This window comes from Tauraco erythrolophus, chromosome 18 (genome assembly GCF_009769465.1).
Source record: "Tauraco erythrolophus isolate bTauEry1 chromosome 18, bTauEry1.pri, whole genome shotgun sequence".
Taxonomy (NCBI): domain Eukaryota; kingdom Metazoa; phylum Chordata; class Aves; order Musophagiformes; family Musophagidae; genus Tauraco; species Tauraco erythrolophus.
Genome location: NC_141482.1, coordinates 12,921,597 through 12,942,721, shown reverse-complemented (window position 1 = coordinate 12,942,721; position 21,125 = coordinate 12,921,597). Strand labels below are relative to the sequence as shown.

General features: G+C 34.1%; 1 protein-coding gene across 1 annotated transcript in view; it reads left to right on the top strand.

Annotated features, from left to right (window-relative positions):
- The first annotated feature begins 353 nt into the window (after nucleotides 1-353).
- Nucleotides 354-21,125, top strand: part of SYCP2 (synaptonemal complex protein 2) — a 31,019-nt gene continuing 10,247 nt past the window's right edge. The window contains exons 1-31 of the mRNA XM_086623165.1: nucleotides 354-377; nucleotides 1,068-1,208; nucleotides 1,451-1,579; nucleotides 2,520-2,624; nucleotides 3,189-3,213; nucleotides 4,163-4,248; nucleotides 5,075-5,163; nucleotides 5,723-5,757; nucleotides 6,397-6,539; nucleotides 6,616-6,668; nucleotides 7,690-7,735; nucleotides 7,963-8,058; nucleotides 8,532-8,592; nucleotides 9,174-9,322; nucleotides 9,660-9,734; nucleotides 10,187-10,342; nucleotides 11,402-11,501; nucleotides 12,662-12,780; nucleotides 13,769-13,841; nucleotides 13,941-13,998; nucleotides 14,731-14,864; nucleotides 15,181-15,281; nucleotides 15,544-15,662; nucleotides 16,399-16,429; nucleotides 17,036-17,100; nucleotides 17,208-17,265; nucleotides 17,905-17,960; nucleotides 18,491-18,539; nucleotides 18,661-18,835; nucleotides 19,232-19,299; nucleotides 20,719-20,895. Of these exons, the coding sequence (XP_086479291.1) occupies nucleotides 354-377; nucleotides 1,068-1,208; nucleotides 1,451-1,579; nucleotides 2,520-2,624; nucleotides 3,189-3,213; nucleotides 4,163-4,248; nucleotides 5,075-5,163; nucleotides 5,723-5,757; nucleotides 6,397-6,539; nucleotides 6,616-6,668; nucleotides 7,690-7,735; nucleotides 7,963-8,058; nucleotides 8,532-8,592; nucleotides 9,174-9,322; nucleotides 9,660-9,734; nucleotides 10,187-10,342; nucleotides 11,402-11,501; nucleotides 12,662-12,780; nucleotides 13,769-13,841; nucleotides 13,941-13,998; nucleotides 14,731-14,864; nucleotides 15,181-15,281; nucleotides 15,544-15,662; nucleotides 16,399-16,429; nucleotides 17,036-17,100; nucleotides 17,208-17,265; nucleotides 17,905-17,960; nucleotides 18,491-18,539; nucleotides 18,661-18,835; nucleotides 19,232-19,299; nucleotides 20,719-20,895 (2,796 nt within the window). The remainder of the gene's footprint in view (nucleotides 378-1,067; nucleotides 1,209-1,450; nucleotides 1,580-2,519; nucleotides 2,625-3,188; nucleotides 3,214-4,162; nucleotides 4,249-5,074; nucleotides 5,164-5,722; nucleotides 5,758-6,396; nucleotides 6,540-6,615; nucleotides 6,669-7,689; nucleotides 7,736-7,962; nucleotides 8,059-8,531; nucleotides 8,593-9,173; nucleotides 9,323-9,659; nucleotides 9,735-10,186; nucleotides 10,343-11,401; nucleotides 11,502-12,661; nucleotides 12,781-13,768; nucleotides 13,842-13,940; nucleotides 13,999-14,730; nucleotides 14,865-15,180; nucleotides 15,282-15,543; nucleotides 15,663-16,398; nucleotides 16,430-17,035; nucleotides 17,101-17,207; nucleotides 17,266-17,904; nucleotides 17,961-18,490; nucleotides 18,540-18,660; nucleotides 18,836-19,231; nucleotides 19,300-20,718; nucleotides 20,896-21,125) is intronic.

Below are 21,125 nucleotides of genomic sequence, written 5' to 3'. Positions count from 1 at the left end.
GAGTTCTGCCATTGACTTTTCTGAATAACGTGGTGTTGACAGTACAATTGGCCATCTTTATGCTTTTTTTCGTGCTGAGAAAAATCGAGAGTCCATGCAGCACCCTCTGTTTCGCCATTGCCAAAGTTATTTTAAGCAATTGTTTATCCATGTAAGGATGTTCCCTTATAGCCCCCGTTAGTTTAATTTTGTAAATAGCATTTATACTAGTGATGATTTTTGGAATTCGTAATGTATTTTGACTGATTACTGTTGTGTTTGCAAAACCTGTTTGAAGTCTGTGCTGGTGAATTGTGTTTTGGTCAAGTGATGATTGTTCCTTTCTTATGCAGCTGAGTAGAGGAATTGCAAAAATGGCAGCCAGGAGTGAGATGCAGGTAGGTACTTATGGATCAGAATATGAGTATTCATTTTTTTTAATTACTAGCTTAAAGCACTGTTTCTGGTATTTAATTACAAATAGAAGTTGCATTTGTAGCAACAAATAGGAAGAAACTTTCCTTTGACATAGGTTAGTGCTAACTAGCTAGGTAGAAAGCAAGAGGAACTGGAAGTTGTTATTGATGAGAATAAATCATAAGTATTTGACATACATGAATCAGTTGGGATGATACTTAAGATCAAAATGTTGAAATCTGGCTCTAATTGATTTAGAAAGAATACGGTGGTGAAGCGGTTGATGAAGGCAGTAGTCCTCAAATATATTAGTATCTTTTTAAAGTCATTAACAGATAACTTAGAAATGTAAAACATTAAATATACTAAGGAGTGTGTATCAACACAATGAGCACTTATGCAAGCATTTATTTGTAATATGAGCATAGAAAACCCATTCAATTAAGGAAAACTGCCAAATAATTAAAAACTCAGTGAGTAAGTGCTTGCATATTAACTCATTAGATATGGTGTTCTGTGCTTTAGGTTTTACATTTAATGGTTTTGGAATTCGGAATACTTGCTTAGAATGCAACAGATGATTGCCTAAAACCTATGTTAGAAACTGTTAGTCAGTATCTGTGTTAAGCATACAGTAATACAGTTGCTCTATTTTCTTTTATTGTTGACAGTTTGAAAAGTTAATTGATGAAGCTACAAGAAAAAAAAATTTCCAATTATTAGAAGAATTTCTGGCAACAGAAGACTGTGAAAATGTCTCTCACAAATGCAGCAACCAGTTTGTCAACAAATTAGACAAACTTCTGTGTCGGGTACTGTAATCATTACATCAGAATAATTTATACTGCCATTGTAACAGTCAGAAAAAAGTTTTTTCATTTGACTCAGTTTATACCAGTATTTGATTTGAAAAACTGAAATAAAATTTAAGAATGAAATCTCTACTTCAAGCCGCAATGAAGGTGGCTTTTGAGAACAAAAAGACATCTGGTTGATGAAGTGCAGATTCTTCTAGAACTGTACACTAAAGCTTACGTTATCATTTCAATTTCAGGAACTTGACAAACAAGAAGTCAAAAGCATTTCCACTTTGCTAAATTCTATTCAGAAATGTGGGGAAAAAGTCAGCATAGCAGGAGAAGATGGGCTCCCAGCAATGATAAAACACGGTCTTATTGGAAGGATAAGTAAAACCATAAAGCATACATGAACTTCTGAAAATACATATATAAAATTAATAAGGCATGCCTAAGCAATGATTCAGTGCTGAACAGCTTAGCATTCAATTTGGTCATTCATTGTTTCTGAATAAAGAATTGCCCGTAACAAACATGATTCAAATTTAAATGTTCTTTGAAAATGGCCTCTGATAAAGTGATGCTGCTCTACCACAGTGAAGACTTTGCAAATTATGCAATACATAATTGTTTATTATTTATTATTCAGTTTATTAGTAAATATAATTAATTTCAACAGGATGATATCTTTTTACATGAGCTTGCTGTACTACTTTTGAGTCAAGAATTGGAATTTCCTGGTGCAATTTAATATTTTTTTTTGTTAATACTTGCAACAGCGATATTGTACATGTTCTTTCAACAGATTATAGTGCTGTTCTGATTATTTTGTGTTGTTTCAACCTGCATGTTAAATGCATTAATCGTTTGTAACTCAACATAATAAGTATACTGAAAAACAGACACCACTTCCTTATTTCTTTCACTGGAGATTTCACTGAAGAAAGTTAATGGCAATGTCAGATAAGTGTTACTCAACTGCGTTAATTCAAAAAAAAAAAAGTGTGGTAATAACTTTATGTTCACACCTACAAACACACTTTTCCTTCAGCTGTTAGCTGTTTTCAGCTCTTTTGTGCGTGATGGCAGTTGTAAAAGTAGATCTCTAGTTTTTGTGTGAGAGTCAGCTACAGAAATTATATTATTTTGAAATCACCTGTCTTTGTTTAGTGTGAGTGAAAAATTTCAGTCTGGTGCTAAAGTACTGGTAACAGTGTCGCTGTTGTTTTAATCTCTGTATAGTTTGTATAATTTTACTTAAGTATAATACAAACTATTGTCCTTTTTCATGCTATTAAAATAGATTTGCTTTTATTTTCCCTTTACATGGTTAATTGGTTTGAAAAGGTAAAAGGAATTTTGATCCGCGGAGGAAATGGAAAGAATGAAATGCTTATAAGTCTGGCTGAAGATTTCTTCAACGTGTTGCTGGTAAAAATACATCGATCATAAAATACATTGTGTGTATTTGCCAAAATAATTACTACTAGTTTAGCAAAAAAAAGACTTTCAAACGTGTTTCTATTTAATATTCTTCTACAGTTAATGTTACAATAGTTTCTGAAACAGATTATTTTTGGATGAATAGTTTGCCTGTATTCACACTCGTTTTCTGTTCATGATTAGCATCACAAAATAAAATTAAAAAAAACCCGCAGAATGTAAGTGTTCAATGAACAAAAAAATTTCATCTTGGTCTTATTTTGATAACATGAATTATTGGTATGCTAATCCCAGGACCCTAGGTTTATAATATCTGTGAGTATTCTTCTGTTAATAAAATTTTTGGGGGAAATAATTTCCATAAATTTAACTAATATAGTTTAGGGAAACCACAGTTGGTATTAGAAGAAGTCTCTCATGCTCTTCATGAAAGGTGAAGTAATTTTAGTATCTTGAATGCTTTTTGATTACTTGCTTTAGGTACGTTACCTGATTTTTCTGCTGTAATATTTACTGTATCAAAATGATGTTTTGTTTTGTCTTTTATTGTAGGCGATATGTGACAGCAGACCTGAAGGTGAGCTTAAAAAAGTGTACCTTAGGCATCATAGTTGGAAGTGTTCTGAAAAGAACATTTTAAGGTTATCAGTGTTAAAATATCTCTTCCTACTTGTGGAGCCATCTTGAGGTAAGGTAGTTCTGAGAACACGTATGATGAGGGTGGTACAAAGTTTCTTGTTCTGATGTAAGTTTACCACCAGATCTATATGCTTCAGCTAACAAACTGTAACAGAAAAGAGCTTATCCCCAAGAGGGCAGTTCTGCCCACGAAGGACTATATTTCTTGTTCATGTGAAAAAACGCTTAAATGTCAACTGTAACTGTTTAATTTGAGGTTTCTCTACTGAAAAATGCCCTTGTAACTTGGCGATGTCAGTAATAGCAAACCAGAATAGTCTGGTCTCCTCAGAGATGGCAACTGAACTGAGTTTTTCCTAAAAAGAACATTTTCTGAGCTACTGTCATAGCTCAGCATAGCACAGTGGTCCTTCTTTATTGACCTTGTGGTCATGAACACCTCGCTGCTCTTACCCTTCAGAATAGCACTAGGTAGAAAGTCTCTACAGACTGTTGTGCTGTCACGATCAAAATGAAAGATTCGTTTCCTTGTCCCTGGGAAGATAAATTCTAGAGTCTGAATTATGTCTCAGAGGGCTAAGTTACTGAATTGATCTGATTATATTTTAAAAATAATTATCTCGTGCCCAGGGGACTTATGCAGTGATGCACAGGAATAGAAACATCATAAAAAGCCATATTTACTGTAGGTTGAAGTAGCAGTTTTTTCTTGCGTTTAACCATGAAGCTTAAGATGTTTATTTTCAAACAGGAGTAATCCTACATGGAAAGGAAGGCCTACTGTATTTCATTTTAAATGAAAATGAATCTTTTTTCCAAATGCTGATGAGGGGGCACCCTAATACACTCTTGATAACTCTTCATATTACTTTTTTCCTGTTCATTAGGTAAAATGCAAATACTAGAAAACTTTGTTCTGAGAACGTGTACCCTCATCACTGATGTAAGAATTAGTATTTATGTTCAGCATGAGGTAAGCATTTTTCTTTCTAAGCAACAGTTTTCTGGTTAGTGTATTAACAGATTTTGTGAAAATAGTAATTTAACTGCATACATGCTACAAAAAAGAGAATATTGTAGTGCTCTGGTATCAGAAGGATGATTTAATGTTTCTCTGAGAACATTTGTTGTCATTTGTGTGTTGAGGGAGAGGTTCAGATTATTGACGTGTAATTTTAATTTTGGATGGTAAATTACAAAACAGCATTATTAAGATTCTGGTGAGAAAGCTGTATAAAAATGTAGAAAATAATCCTATTTATAGCAGCCGTAATAGAGCATATTAAGATTGTTGGTTGGAAATTCTTTAGATACTTGAAGGAAATTTCTATACCTTCTAGTATACAGCAAATTTCTGCTGTTTATTTTTGTAACCTCAGGTTTTCAGGTGTTTTTTCCTCTCTAAACAAAGTTACAAAAAAGTCTGTAAAGGCTACATCCCCACAGGAAGGGCTTTTTAATGCAAATTTAAGGTAGGCTTTAGCTCAGCAATCAACTGCAGACAGAACTCTAGCTTTCAAAGTTTTTTCTTATATTTAAACCTGCAAATAAGAAACTTCAGCAACTGATGTTCGCATTAAAGGTAATGTGATTTATTGAAATAGAGGTAGTTATATTAAGATAAATACCATTTAAGGTCAGATAGAACACATTGTCCTTTCTTGTTTTCCAATTATTTAAGCATGTTATTTTCTTCAGTAGTATGAAATATATTACAAGGGCCCAAAATGAGAATAACTTAAACTTTAACAACTTATTTTATATTTAATCTTACTCCTTTTTTTCCCCGCTCTTCTTAGGTAGTTAGAAAACTTAATTTGATGCTTGACAACACGCCTCGAGATGCCAGGAGGAAGATATTTTCTACAAAGGAAATGTTGCATGTCATGTAAATAATCTTAATTTAATTTTCATATCATTACATCATTTGCACACCTGGGAAGGCAGTTTTTACTAAGGCTGTTTATAACGCGTGCAGCTTGGTCCCTGTTTAACTCACTGTTCAATTGCTATTGTGTTGTCAGTGGTAGTGGCTGTGGGCAGGTGTTCTCATTAATTAGTCTCCATTACAAACCTGAATTTACCTCTTTCCCAATCTGGGGTAGGCTTCTTCTCATCCCAGTTATCTTAAAATAATTAAACTCTTATTTATAAGAATGCATGTAAGGCACAGTGAATCAGTCACTGGAAGAACAAGCTATTCACGTTCAGAATTTTTTTGCAGCATTTCAAAAAATAAATAGAATTAAAACGATATGTCATGTGATTCACTTCTCCAGTAGTACTTTCCAATGCATATCCTTAGCATAACAGACTGGCCCCTTTGAAGTCTAATAGTTTAGTGGAATCAAGGTTTTGTCTCATACATTGAAAGCTTGTAATTAAATAAACTTTTCTTCTGTCCTTTATGTTGCTGTCCTATTTTTATACATTATTTTGTTTGGCAGGAGTGACATGGGGAGGAGAATTTTGGATGCTGGAGGTGAGCGTGGGACTTCATAAACAATTTAGTCTTGAGCTTCTTAAAAATTACATGCAGACCCATTAAAAATCCAGAGAAGACATTTAGAAGCTGCAGAATGTTGCAATTAGAGTCCTTTGAAAAATACAAATACTGCATAAAAACAACCTGCAAACTAGACCATTTCAGATGTATGCAGTGTATGGCTAACTCTTTGAAGTTTTCAGTCCTTTTCTTCTCTAGAATATAAGTTTAAAATAGTAAAAGCTGATGAGGAAGTCAGTCTTTGAGGACAGTGAACTGATAGCCATGTTTAGTAGTACTATAGTGTCTCTCAGGGGTCACTTTGGTGTCCAACAGTTTCCCAGTTCAGCCAGGTGAAAGTTGAAAACTTCTTATCTCTTGCTTATATTCCTGGTGTTGCTCTGACATTCCTTGAAAGTTTGGTTGAAATTTCATTTTGAAACAGAGGTTGCTTAGTCATCCTTATTCCCTTAGTTCTTTATCTATATGTCCGTTATGGGTTACGTATTTGTATACAATGTGATAGATAACATGAAATGTTCAGCACTTCTTGTACCGATTTCCTACATAATGATATTTTTTCACATCACTAGTATCTTTAAAACTACTATTCCTGTGCAATGTGTTGTGCTGTAGACTATGACCTGCAAGTAGCCATTACAGAAGCTTTATGCAGAATGATATCAGAGAAACAAAGAGGAGAACTGGCGTGCCAGTGGTTTTCCATGGAGTTTGTGTCCAATGCATTTAAAGGAATTAAAGATTCTGAGTTTGAAACAGTAAGTCACATTAAAAGTATTTCCAGGGAGGTAAACTTTTGTTCTACAATTCCTCAAGATATTTCTGTTTTAATAGGATTGCAGAAGATTTCTTAACCAAGTGAACGGCATGCTTGGAGACAAAAGAAGGTAAAAATGAATTTTTAAAGCTAATATATTTTCGCTTTCTGGATTTTATAGCCATTCATGAGGAATAATCTTTGTATCACATAAACTGTCTTTGGAAAACTGAATTAAAATAATACAAGCAAATAAGACTAATGTTGCTGTGGTATAAAGTCAAGGAACCACACAGAATTAATATATTTTAAAATATTAAATAGAAAATAAATTAAATAGTAAAGAAATACCATCTTTTGGCACATTGTCACTGATATTATCTTCTCTATCAAGATGCTAATTTTATGTAATTCCAATATTTGGAAAAAGGCAAACATAAGGTAAGTTTCAGATTATTAGATAACAGCTTGAAGAAACTGTTCACTAAGTAAAGAACATTCATTTGAAAAGATTCTTAAACAATATAAAGCGTGTGTTACACTTCCTTTAATAAATGTTTGTAAGGAGCTAGGGTTTTTTTGTATTCTATTTAGTTCTGTTGAAATAATGACCATCTCGGGATTTTGCAATAAACATGTCATATAACAATAGCTAGTAATCTCTTAGTATATATTCCTTTATTTATTGATTTAGGATATTTACCTTGAGATAATGATCAATGAGAATATCTGCTAGAGAAATAGGACCTGAAAAGGAAGAGAAAATATGAGCTTATTCCTTATCTATACGATCACGTGCTCTGCATGTTACTTTGATATGTCATGGCAGGAGAGAGATTGTCTGGTATGTTTATATCAGGTGTCTGTTCAGTTTGGATACTGTTCTTCAAATATCAGCAGATAAGATAGAAGTATGAAAGTAGTGACGAGGTCTGAGACCACTGCTTTAATTGTAAGGATATATTAAATTTCATGCTGTCTCCTTCGGGGAAGAGATGCAGTCAAGTGGCTGCTCTTCTGGTTGCTGTGGCTGCTTAGTCTCTAAAGCACACAGGTTTTGTGCTGAAAACACAGCACAGTTGCCGTGTTCTGATATGCAATATTTATTTACTGCATTTTAGGATACTTGATGAAATATCCTTTTCTTACAGAGTTTTCACGTATCCGTGTCTATCAGCAGCTCTTGATAAATACGAGGTAAGTTACAGGCTTAATCATATATCCACAGATTTTCATCTGTGCAGCTGAAGAATTTTTTTGCCTTCTAGTTAAGAAAAAATAAGGATCAAGTAAGTAATTTTTTTTTCAGGACTATACAGATGTACATATAGGTAAAGTTTGTCAGACCATAACACAAAGCCTCTTAGCGAGTATAAATCATTGCTCTCAGCTTATACTCTGTTATCTTAATTTTTTTGTTTTAGCTACAGATACCATTGGATGAAAACCTTGAAGAATTTTGGATTGATTTCAACGTTGGCAGCAGAAGCATATCTTTCTATGTGGCAGCAGATGATGCAGTAAGCTAATTTTTCCCTGTCATACTAGATCTTTCGGAGGCAATAGATACACATTCTTTTAAGTGTATCGAATTTATTTCCTCACATCAACATGTGGAAGTTATGTGTGCATCTATAGTGTGAAGGGGAGAAAAAAAAAATCTAGATTCGATGTACATGTTTAAATCAAACAATGTCAAAGTAATGACTTTCTAATAGTTTGCAAACAGTTTAACATATGCACACATGAACAAGAGGACATTTACAAAATTGCAATTAGAATTTTTGTAGGTGAGACTCAACTGTTTAGATTAATGTCTCTACTGTAGCTCTTCTGAAATATTGTTTACTGTTGTCAATGTTACGCTCCTTGTAACAAAGGATTTAAAAAGTTGAAAATTTGTCCTCACTGAAAAAACTTTCTGATCCCTGCACTTCACTTAATTGTAATATAATGCTTTTCTAGCTTTAAAAATATGTGTTTTTCATATAAGGATCATCAGTGGGAAACAGTCATTATACCAGAAGAAGAGGTAGACCTGTACAGCCTTGAAGGTATTGGCACTCAAAAATGTGATCTTTTGTTACACACTAACTTGGGTTTTCAAATTGGTTAATCCTAAAATACTGACTTAATTGTCAGCAAAGCAAAATTCTCACTTAAAACATTGTAGGTACTGTTGTTATCAGAGGTAAAATTGCACTGCAGTCACATTTGCATTTTAGGCATGCAGCTGTGATTTTATTAAAATAATTTTAAAGTAATGTCTTATAGTTATTTCAATGCAAAATAAGGCATAAGACAATGTCTTATTTACTAATTTAGTAAAAAATTTATTAGCAAGCCATAATAATGTTTCTTTTAAACTGATTAGAATTGTTTTGTAAATATCTATAATTTGTCTGCAGCTATAGTAAATGACCTTCAAAGAAAATTCTACAGGATAATATACAGAATAAGTATTTCTAAAAGATTGATTGTTGAATTATTTCACTAATAAAATTTACTGTAGCTTAGAGTGAGTTAATATACATCTTAATTGCTGAACTGAAGAACACAAGTAAGTTTCATGTATTTACAAACACTGTATTGTTAAATTTTAATGAAACTACTTTCCAAATTTTGTTTTGTTCAGAAAAAGATTCAAAGAAATTATTAACAATAGATCTAAAAAGTCCAATGAATGTGGGTAATCAAGAAGGAGAGAAAATTTTTTTATATTTCGATTCTATCTTGGAAATCAAAGATGTAACCAGAAAGATTTATGGATTTAGTAAATGTAAGGTAAGATTTACACACCTTTTTGAATGCCGTATAAACATTGTCATAGCTGTGATTTTTGGTATCTATTTATGCTTGCCTCTCTCACGAATTTACTAATTTAGTAAAAAGTTTTTAGCAAGCCATAGCTTTTTCCTTACTGGTTGTAACAAACTACTTGGCCCTGAGCTCTGACTGAGAAAGTTGTGAGGAACGGGCTGTGAGCTTGTAGAATCTTATTTTCCCCTATAATCTGATTTCAGACACTTCTGATGTCTGCCTTAAATATTTTCTTTGTTTCTTGTTTAAAAAAAAATTGAGGAAAGTGTATATTTGACATAGATGGCTACTCACTTTGTAGGGCTTTAGTAAGAAGCACTCCGCATCAGTTGCCAAAACAGCTGTACACGTCATCTTTGATGAAAGCGGATCACAGGTATTTTGCTTCAGTATACTGAGATGGTTGTTTTCTTGGGTTTCATATTTAATCTGATTATTAGCTAATTTATGATTGTTCACCATAAAACTGAGGACTTCTAAAATGCCGGTAAGTAAAGATAACTTTAAAACCAGTTAAGTGATTTCTATTAAATATGTATTGTATATTTGGGGAGATAATAATATTAATATCCAATTCATAGAATATACACAAGGGAAGTTCTTTCATTTGAATTGTGATTTGGTAACCCATTCGTGTTAGCAAAAATAACAGTTACATTGGATGCTTTTCAAACTAGAAGTATATAAGTCATGAAGTGTATCAAAATCTACAGTGAGGAATGTATTACTTTGAGTAAAGAAGTAGCTCTGTGTGTGTCTGTATAAATATTAAACATAATAAAATCCAAATATTGTATAAAAATTTTAGAAATCCAAAATACTGTATAGGTTACGGTACCAGAAAGTCAGGTGTCACCATGTTTGGAAGAAAAATGTGAAGAAGAGGGGAAACTCAGTAAGTACAAAACCCAGCAACTTCCTGGATCTTTGAGGACTCTGAATAAAAATAACGATCAAGAAAAAGGCAGAAGCGATTCCTCCACGGTAAGTAGGATTATCGAAACAGAGAGGAGTACATCAAAAATACAAGTAAATTAAAATATGAGAAATGTTTAATAATAGAAAAACACTATTATTATAGAGTCAGAATATAATTAATACAGGATTTGATTGTTTTTCTTGTGACTTCACATTAAGCTATGTAAGTCCATTTAATTCGTTATGTGTTTTGAAACTATAACAATGTGACAAAATTACAAAGCAATTGTTAACGTTCTTCAGACCATTATGCTCTGAGAATTCTCTTTAAAGATAAACGTGTTTAGGACATGCTTAGATCCCTTACGATGTGCAAAGGTCTGGTGTAGCCTCTGGAGCCTTGCTAGTGATCAGCAATAGTAGTAGCTGTAATTAGGGACAAGTCCTAGAGGCTTGACATTCACAGGGACTGATGATGACAAAAACAATGTGGTTGTCAGGATGAATTCTGTATCCTGGTTATTCAAATCACAGGTTCATGGGACTGCTCCTATGCATAGCTGACTCTGGTTTAAACTGAAAGGAGCCCAATTCATGAAGCCCGGTGTTGCTTTTGCCCCACAATCACTCTGAAGTTATAAATGTCTTATGCTTATGCTAGGACTAACTACAGATAGGCTAAGGATGGGAGAAAAGATGAAGCAGTGTCACCGTGTCTTTATCATGCAATGTGTCTTTCTGGCAGTAGTCTGGTAACCTGTCCTGAGATTCTGCTGGTTTGTAGCTTATGTGATGGCTTTGCAGAAATCCCTAGGAATCGTACCGGTTACTCTGGTTGTTAACAAGGGACAGGATTTGTCCGTACTTCATTTGAATTAATTTAGAAAACAACAATCACAGATCTCAGTTTAAAAACATTAGTTTTAAGTATTTATACAATTCAAGTATTTTGGTGAACTTTCTCTGAAAAGGGAACTGCATGAAAATCACATTACATTGATGTGTGCAGCAACTGCTATTCCAATAATGGAAAGTGCCAAAAGACCCTTGTAATAGGTTTTCTAAAAGCGTGTGTGTTCATCCTTGAATCTGTATGTTATGGTCAAGTTTTTTCTGTTCCTCAAGATAACTACCTCTTGTAAAAGGAAAGTGTCTGAAGCATCCGTGCTTATTCCTGGAACGACAAGATTTTCCACAAGGAGTCCACTGCTATTTGTTAGCACATGTAAGTTTACAAGAACTTTCAGGGTAAAAATATGCTATAAATTGTCTTTGAAATATAAGCATGAATTGCTATCCTTTGCAGAGCTGGAAATGAAAAGTAGACCTTAAAATCTCCCTACCATGTGCTTTAAAGTTGACATTTTTCAACTAGGCTGCTTGCTCTTGGTCCATAGACATGGTGCAGGAATTCAAAACAGCTGAAAGCCACCTGTCGTTGTTACTGCTGCTGAGAAGGCAGCGATCAATCAGAAGACCTAAAACATTGATGTTTTCTCATCTCTCTCCTCATATACTCTTGGTTTCAAGAATTCTCAGCAGTCAGTTCTTTTATAGCAGTTGTGGTGAAAAATCAGCTTTCTCCAATGTGTACATCTGTCACTTCCATTATACTCTTATTTAGAAACTGTGTTTGTTTCTTCAAGGGGCAGTTGGTTATCTGGAAGTGAGGAAGGTGGGATCCACTGCTGCTCATGCTTGCGTCGAAAGTGCTTCTTACAGAGAAAAGGATAGGGAAGAGACTTTACCATAAGGAGGAGTGATCAATTTCCTACTTACTGTAGGAAATTGTGTCTTACTGTAACAGATATTTAATACTTTCTACAAGGGAGAGATTCGTCAGACAAAGACCAGTAGAGGCTGGAGATGCAACTCGTGGCAGAACAACATGACTAACAAACTAAATTTTCTTGTTTTAACTGTCTCAAGAGCATCAGTATCCTTAGTCTGTATTCCTATGTATCACATATAAATTAAGAGTAACAGAGGCTGGAAAAGAAAGCATTTTCAGATTAGGATGGAACAAGACAGACAACTTCTGTAACTTTTTTATTTGGGACTTAACCACACAGTCTCTTCTAGCAAAAATATATTACAGTAAAATCTTCAAATAGGTGACCAACTATTTTCTACCAGAGCCAGACTATTGCTTGCCTCCAGACATCCACAGTCTATGGGCTTATTAACCTCCATGTAACTTAATTGAAATTAATAGAATTATGTAAGGTACATAATGAGTTGATAAAAATACTAGCCAACTGTTTTTGAAGTTAATGGAATAGATGTGATCACGGGAAAAAAATCTTTATGTTGATGTCACAGAGAGCACAGCAATCGTAACAGAAGAAAGGGTAGAATTCTAACATGCCTCTGGTTTGTTTTCAGCCACTCCTTGTAAAGGACGATTTAAATTACCTTTGGAAATGACAAGCTCTGCTGAAAGGTCTAACAACAATGCAGTAAATCAGAGCAGAACAAAGAATTTCTATCAAGAACCTACTGGAGTATGCATGTCATCTGGAGCTAAGTTTTACTCAGAATAATGTTAATTTCTATTCTGATTTGTTCCTAACTCATATTTTAAAGAGCTAGAGTTTTGCAGTCAGCAACTGACTTTTAGAAAAGAATGTGTTTTACTTTATTTCATAAGATTTTCTTGTCCTCTGGATTTCAGGTTTAATATGTCTGAAGTCAGACTGAACTCTTACAAAATTAGCTAAATTTGCATTCGCTCACCAGTTCTGACCCCAGAGTTGCTTTTACTAGAACCACAATTCTTCCTTTGTGTATAGTATGAGAACGGTGTTTGCACAGAATCTCCCATTAATTATGCAGTCTTGAAATTCTCTTAAAAACATGGAATAAATTCAGCTATAGTTGCGAAATGTTATGGTCTTCAGGTTATAGTATTTATACCATTGGTTTTAGTGCATTTTTGATTAGGCGTTCACTAAAATCAGACAAAACTGCCTAGGTATCACTGCACTGCAGTTTGAATATATGTATTTTTGCTTCTGTTTCAGTTGAACAAAGACTTCAAAGTAACATTTTTATTTTATTTCTGAGTGTCTTTCTGGGTCAGATTCAGGTCAAATCCTGGACTATGGGATTCTGAAGCATTTTTTGATCTAGCCATGCTTTTAGAAAAAGACTTTAACATATAGAATGTGTAGTTTAGAATATTTCTAGTGTTACTTTCTAGGAGAATTTAACTTCTTTTGCTTTTATGGATTGTAATTGTCAGTGTTAATTTATTGTGCTTTTTAGAGTGGGCAAAGATGTACACTAGACAATGAATTTTGTGAAACAGAACAGAAGATCAGGAAGTCAAGTATCAAAAATGAGGCAAAACTACCTGAAAAGTTACTGGAATCAGCACTTCTATGAATGAAAAAATAATTTCATATATTATTAGGGGAAATGCAAGTTTATGAGGTTATACTGTTTATAGTCCTACACTAATATTTTCTTTTTGGTATTATCTCACTGTAGCAAATGTGTGCTGAAGAAGTTTTAGAAACACTACAAGACGCAGAAATTGAGCCCATGCAAAAGCAAACTTTAGGCAAGTAATTTTACAGTATTGATAGTCCTTTTAAAATTAAAATAATTTCATCCATTTCTTTCATAATCATAATTGATACCAAATTAATGTCTCATTTAGATGAAGCGTTAGATATTGTTCCTGATTCTCAGCCAGTAGGGAGAAGCAACAAACCTTTGTAAGTATTGGAAAAGAATACCATGTCATTGTTGTTGTCACTCACTTTGAAGGGAGCATTTTCAATGCCAGAATTTTGTTGCATAGTTGCAGAAAATGGCAGAATTTAATTGTCTTACCTGAAAGTTGCGTAAAGAACTATGTGCTGTGTAAGTCAGGTCGCTTGTGTTATGTTCTTTTATTTTTTTATTCTGAAATTCATGGCACCAAACCAGCACTCTTACCTGTATTTGCTAAGACTACTTCATGAGCAATCCTGTTCTGTTGTCTTAATCAAAGACTTTAAATTGGTGAATCCGTTTGTGACAATAGTACTCATTAACAAGATCAGAGTAGGAGTTTAAGTAAACTTCAGTAGTTACAAGGAGAGTGGTTCTTTTAGATTATGTCAGAAGATAAAGTCCAAATGACATACAGGTTTATATAAGTGAACTGTACCATAAAATGTAGTGGATTTGACACACCACAGAGTTATCTAAGTTCAAGGTTTAATGATGGCCATAGGATGTTGTTACCTTTTTGAAGTTGACTTAAAAATAAATGTTGTTTCTGAGACCCTGCCATTTTACAGTGAATTGGTTAATTCAACAATGGTAGCAGGCGTAGGTAACAGTGTAAAACACATTGATACCTACAAGATGTCACTATTTTCCTATTTTGTGATGCACGCTTGTCATAATTAAGACTCACTTTCTGCGGTTCACTGATAATAAGATGACTTTATCTTTGTTAGGCTGTCTGGTCTTTTGGAGAGTTCTTTTGATAAAACCAGAATGTGGAAAAAAAGAGCATGCTCTGTTCCTGAGAAGAATATAACAACTGGTGACAAGCAAAAGCTAAATCCATCATTGGCACGTACGTTCACACTTTAACTGTTTAATGTTTGAGATGAATTTTTAACCTATAGCTCTTCTTTTTTTTTTTTTCCCCTGTATTAGTTTCTATTGTTAGTGAAGGAACTGCTTTTTATTCAATTTTTTTTGAAGTACCTCTCCAGATAAACAAAGAAATTAAACAAGAGGAAAAAAAAAAACCCAAGAAAATTAAATTGATACAATGAGGGAAGAAAATTGCAAAATACGTAGTGGACAGTCAGAGTGTTAATCATTTGGAACAGAAACCGTTAAGTTCAGAGGGAAAATTATTTAAACTGCTACTGAAATGTCATTTGAACCATTTCTTTCAGCTAGAGTGTCTGAAACATCTTTCCATTCTGATTTTACAAAAGAGGAACCTGATGTTCTCTTTAGAAAAGAGGCTGCAAATCCAAAACAATCAAAGATGGTGAGAGTTTTACTTTCGTTTCTTTGTCTTGTGATTGAGAAAATTGTCAAATTTTCAGTGTTTCAAAATTTGTATTTTACTTTCATTTAGTCACAAACTTATTTTTAATTGACTTTCCACTATTACCAAGTGGATGAAATAATTTCAGCTTCACTGTTTACTTTTTCAATGTGACCTGTTTAAGATTAGTTTACTCTGAATTTCTTTTTAAGAAGAAATGTTGAATGGGTTAAAAGTTGAGTCTTAAACTCTATTTTTATAGAAAACAAAATCTAAAGAAATGACAGATGCAACAAAATCACTAATTAGTCAAATCAGTGACAGATACAAAGTAAAGACTGATGAGAAAAGCAAAGCAAGAGACTCCTTGGGTTTTAACAGGTATGGTGTGAACTATTTACTTTTGTGCTTATTCTTTTTATCCCTGTGGCTTTGTCTGTGATCTCCTCCTCTGTCTACAGTTATTTCCTATCTTGCTTTCATCTGAATTATTTGTTCACTGATGATAAACCCTATTGTACCAAAAAGTAGGATACTAGTAGGCAAATAGTTGCAGTAGTTGAAATAACTACAAAGGCCATTTCATGCAGAGAATTTAGCTGGGATACTTCATGGGTGCTGCATGTGTTGGGTGTCTCCATCCTTCATCATAATCTGGGCATCAAACGTGGATTCTGTCATCAGTTTTCTGATTATCTAAAGTTCCTAGCTCTCTCTTCCTGAAAGAGTTGACTGTTAGAGAGCTTAAATTTAACAAATTCTTAAATAAGAAAAATTAGTCTTACCTTGCTTGGACGTAGACTTTATGTAGAATTACATGCTCTCCATGTTTGCTTGTAACTGGATGACCAAGGCCTGGAATAGTCAGGCTGTGTCACCTTTTGAACTGTTTGGATAGGCACTTGGAAGACATGCAGTCCCTGCAGGATAGCTGTGAGATGTGGAGCGAATGTTTCTAGATCACACAAATGAAAGGGGCTATCTTTTCATCCACTCGTTTTTGTATTTAAATGCCTGAATAAATGTGGTGTGTTTGATAAGGCTTTTAATTATGTAAGCAGTGTTGTAATCCATGTAGTCTAATTCGCATTCAACAAAATGTATCCTTACGTTTTAGGCCACGTTTAAACAAATCCTGTCTCTCTAAGGTAAAATATTATTGCTTTTGTTGGAACTTTTTTCATGTCATATATGTAGATATATGGTGGTAGCTAGTAGATGTGAAGTGGAAGTTCACAAATATCGCTGCATGTTAAATCGCTGTAGATGTTAATGTTACTTACACGTCGACTGTATGTACTTAAAATACTTTTAATATATTTACTTATGTAGAATAATATTTTTACAGGCAACTATCAGCCAGTGAAACACAAATTAATTCCTGTTCACAGATTATGTAATTGAATCTGTTCCTATGGAACATGGCAATGCTAAGTAGAATAAAAATATTATAGTAAATGAGAGAGTAGAATCCTTAAATGGGATATAGCCAGGACACAGAAATTAGCTTGAATGTTTAGAGGGAAAAAATTCTGAAGTTCTGTTGATATCCTTGAAGGATAAAGTTTAAAAGATTTAGTTTCTACTGGCTCTTGTCCCCTTGTCCATATTGTACTGTTGCTAATCAAGTGGAAGTCTGAGGGGCTGCTAGGTTTTTTCATATGTTCTTGATGAAGAACTTGCCTTTTGAGATGACTGTGTATGAATGCATAGTCCAAATTTGATGTATGAGTTAACTTTTTATTTGTGTATAGGAAGAAGTTCAGGGTAGAAACCTGAAAACCAGTGCTTTTCTTAATATGACTACTGGTCATATTATGTAAGTAGTTAAAACATTTTCAAACCAAATTTCTAATTACCCATACCTAACTTTGTGAAATGTTTATTAATCCATTCACAAAATTGATCTCTGTGTCTGCTTGACAGGGATGATGTCTACAACTTTAACATCAGTGGGTTTGATGAGCCTACGATAAAGCTTGGAGTAAGAATATAACTGAAACTGATCTGAGTAGATTATAAAGGAGCTCAGTCAAATTATGTCTACTGAAAGCATAGTTAACATGTAAAAATTCAAATTATATCACTGAACTAAGTAGAGGGAAAAAGTTTGCCATGGAAATATCTCCATTCAAATGTATAATGATATATGCTATCCTAAGGTTCTGGCCACTTAAAGCTATGACAATGTTTTCCTGATTTAAGAATGAATCCGTTTGTTAGGAGTGTCGTTATTTTTAAATTATCCTATTGTCCTGAAAGTGTCCTTGCCATCCTTCCAATCCCCATTGTAAAGACATCTTTGCCCAGATGTTTGAGTAAAAAGAAAATCTGACAGAAAATGATGGTTTTGGTTTTTATGGCTTAAAGGAGCCTGCTGAATTGGCGAAGGTAGTGAAGCAATTGCATAAAAACTAATGTATGAGTTTGAGATGTTGAAAGCTTCAGTTAGTTCCAGCTGGTTTTAACTATCAGCTCTGTTCTTAGATAATTTCTAAGCTGATTGCTGAGTGTAAAAACTGAGGAAAAAAGCCCTTAGCTGTTACTGTCTGAGGCCTGTTTAATTTTCTTTAAATTTTATAACAAATGAAAACCTTTGTTTCTTATTTATTTACATTTTTAGATCCAAGAATCGCATGTCACTGAAAAGAGTGTTCATACAGATCCGAACAAAAAACGGTAGGGATGCTGTGTTGTGCCATAGCCTGCTGATTATCATGAAGAATAGTACTGTCTGCATTCTCCAGCATTCCGTTGTGAAAATCCAGGGAATGTATGCATGACAATAGTATCTTGACTGTGTTGTTTTTTCAAGCAATAAACATAACTGCTGTGGTCTCTTAGGCTGTTTCATGATTTTTCTTTGTGAAGCTGATAAAAAGGAAAGAAAGTGTTTCATGAAGAAAACAGCTTTAGTTCCGTTTGGGGAACACTGTGGGGATATAAACTCCTGAATAGAGGGAGTTGTTTTTTGTTAGTGATCAGCCCGCAAAGGGACATTTTAATACTGTATGTTCTTACTGATCATTAGCAAATAAGCACATCCTTTGGGGTTTAAGGTGAACAGATGTTTCCAAAATGACTGTGAAAACAAAAGTAGGTACACTTGTTTTAAACTTCAATCCACAATTCGCATGAATAGTAGAAAGATTTAGAACAAGTATTTTTAAATGTATTGTTTCAAGCTGTTTTTTCTTTTTCTCATTAAGGAACGCAGGTAACAGTAAAACTAGTACTGAAGTAAAAGGAAGAAAAAAAGTAAGGCTCAGATTTTTGTGTGTCAGTATACCTTGTCTTCCTGCTTTTAAATACCAATTATGTAAGTGAAAGGTATATTAAAAGTAAATCAATAACTTAAGAACTTTTTTGGTTTTTGTAGACTAGAAACAATCAAAACAAGAAACATCTCTTTAGTGACACAGACACAGAATACAGAGGTGATGACAGCAAGACAGAAGTTAGTTGGCTACAAGAATCAAATAGAAAATCCAAAGCCCGGTTAATTGATTACAGTAGAAATAAAAGCCTAGGGAAACAAACAGGCACAGGCAAAAGTAAGAAACTTTTTTCATATTTCTTAAGAATTCTGCAACAAGTTTGTCCATAGATAATGTACTGCACAGCATGTAATGTGCTGTGTTGCAGATACAATATATTTTTGTTGTCTTATTTCTCAGCATAAGGAATTTTCAGATTAGTTTTAATAATTTATTAAGGTTAATTTCAAAAAAGTCTGTGTTTTAATGTGGAAAATTATTGAAGGATGGAACAGGCAGAGGTTGTTGTTAACAAAAAAACCCTTTAGCTTTTTAAAATAATGCGCTGAAAGCAGTATACTGAATCAGTAAGTTTGTGGGCATAAAAGTAATTCCATGATTTTATAGCTAAAACTCTAAATGTCAAACATTTTAATATTTTGCTGATTTTTCTAACTCTGTGTATTGTAACAGCAGATAAATTCTCTGAACCTGCTTGCCACATGGATAAACCTAAAGGCAAAAATGCAAGTAAGAAAAAGGTAAATGTCAATTTGCACCTAGATTTGTAATACATAGTCAAAATGTCTTAACTCACTACAGAAACTGGTTTTAAATAGTTTTTCATAAATACGTGCAATTTCTCCATGCTTGTTTCAAGATTGTTTGCTAAATACAGTGAGTTCTATCCAGGTACTATATTCTTTTTATATAGTATGTAGCTGGTATTTCAGGTGTAATACTAGCTATCAGTTAGAATTATTGTTATACATTGATGCTTTTGTAAGTTTTATTACTTAAAATTATTGTTTATGTCTACTGCTTAATAGCCAGAAGGTACTTGTAGATGTTTGTAAGCCACCAAAAACCCCAAAACCTTCCTCTGTCCCCTCCAGACTACTCTTTGGTCTCTGAAACTGGATAAGAATTATTCAAATCTATTTAATGTTAGTAGCTTAAAGCTACATACGTGCAGTCAATGTAAATCATGCATATGAAAATACGATCACCTCATGGAGGTATTGATGGTGATGTCTCGTCCATTCAAATCACAACTGAACAGGGCTTCAGTTCTGAACGGGGCTTCAAAACTGAGGAGAGTTTCAATTGCCTGATGATGAATTAGTCTGCTTACTAAAATGTGTCCTTTATTTAGTAGAGAAATTCCCCAGATGTACCCAAGCAAGTTCCAAGTGCCCACTTTGAGGAGGTAGGGTTCCACTACTGCGTAGACTTAGGTGGAGAGCATCTGAAGCCCAGGAATTCACTGTAGACTGGAGATGAGGAGGCTGGGAAAGCGTATGTGTTGCATGGAGGACTTTTCAAGAGAGTAGTGGGAGAGAATTCTTATCTCTCCTAGTCTGAGAGGTGTTGCGCTTACGTTTTACATCCCTTCTAGTGGCAGGTCACTGGAGTTCTTCCATTGAGAACGTGCTTTGCTCTATTTCTGCACATTGACTGCTGTGTAGAGAGAGTGACAGTAGTTATGGTGTAGAGGGGGGTCAGATAAAAAGGAAGACTGTTTCCAGTCGAGTGATGAAGGTAACCGTTTCAGAGGTGATGAGCAAGGATACTGGTTCCTGCTCACTGTGCAGGCTTTTGGTTTTGTTCTGTTTCACACCAGTTACGGTCTAATTCAAATGTGCACATGTTTCGGAGAGCAAGCTTTGGAAACCCGTTTCAGCTTTGCTATAGTTCAAAAATGGCATTTATTTTGCCCCTTCACTTCTTTGACTCTTACATTCTTGACTGTGCTCTACCCTATCTACAGTGAAAATTATCTTCCCAAAATGCTTAGCAGACTGATGGTTGGACTCTGAGCTTTGGTAACGTTAAACTTTTTCAGTTGTTTTGAAATGATGGTTTTCAATTAGTTAAACCAAGTTACCTGCCACTTATTCTTATATATTTATTGATTAAACATTCTGATATAAACTGAAGATGTTTTTGTTCTTCCAAAGGTAAACAAATGTGCAAAACAGAATTCAAGAACTGATGAAACAATAGAACAACCCACCAGGCAAAAACGCCCTCGAAGAGCAGCATTTGCAAAAAATTACAAAGAGCCTTCCAGTTCAGAGTCAGAGAGTGAAAAGAAGTTTTCAGCACGCACCCCTAAGGAGAAGTCAAAAAACCAGGTAGACAGTTGCACTTTGTTCTTAGAAATCCACTTCTGTCATATTTTTCAAAATAAACTTTGGTCTACTTTGTACTTGGTACTCCTGAATTTTAAGTGCCCAACATGTGCAAGTTGAACTGAATTTTCTTCATTATTTCTACTAGTGCCTCTTTTTAATTATGAGTATTTAGCTGCTAAGAAAACCAGTCCTAAATAATCTTCTCAGTCATAATAGTATTTCAGTTTGTA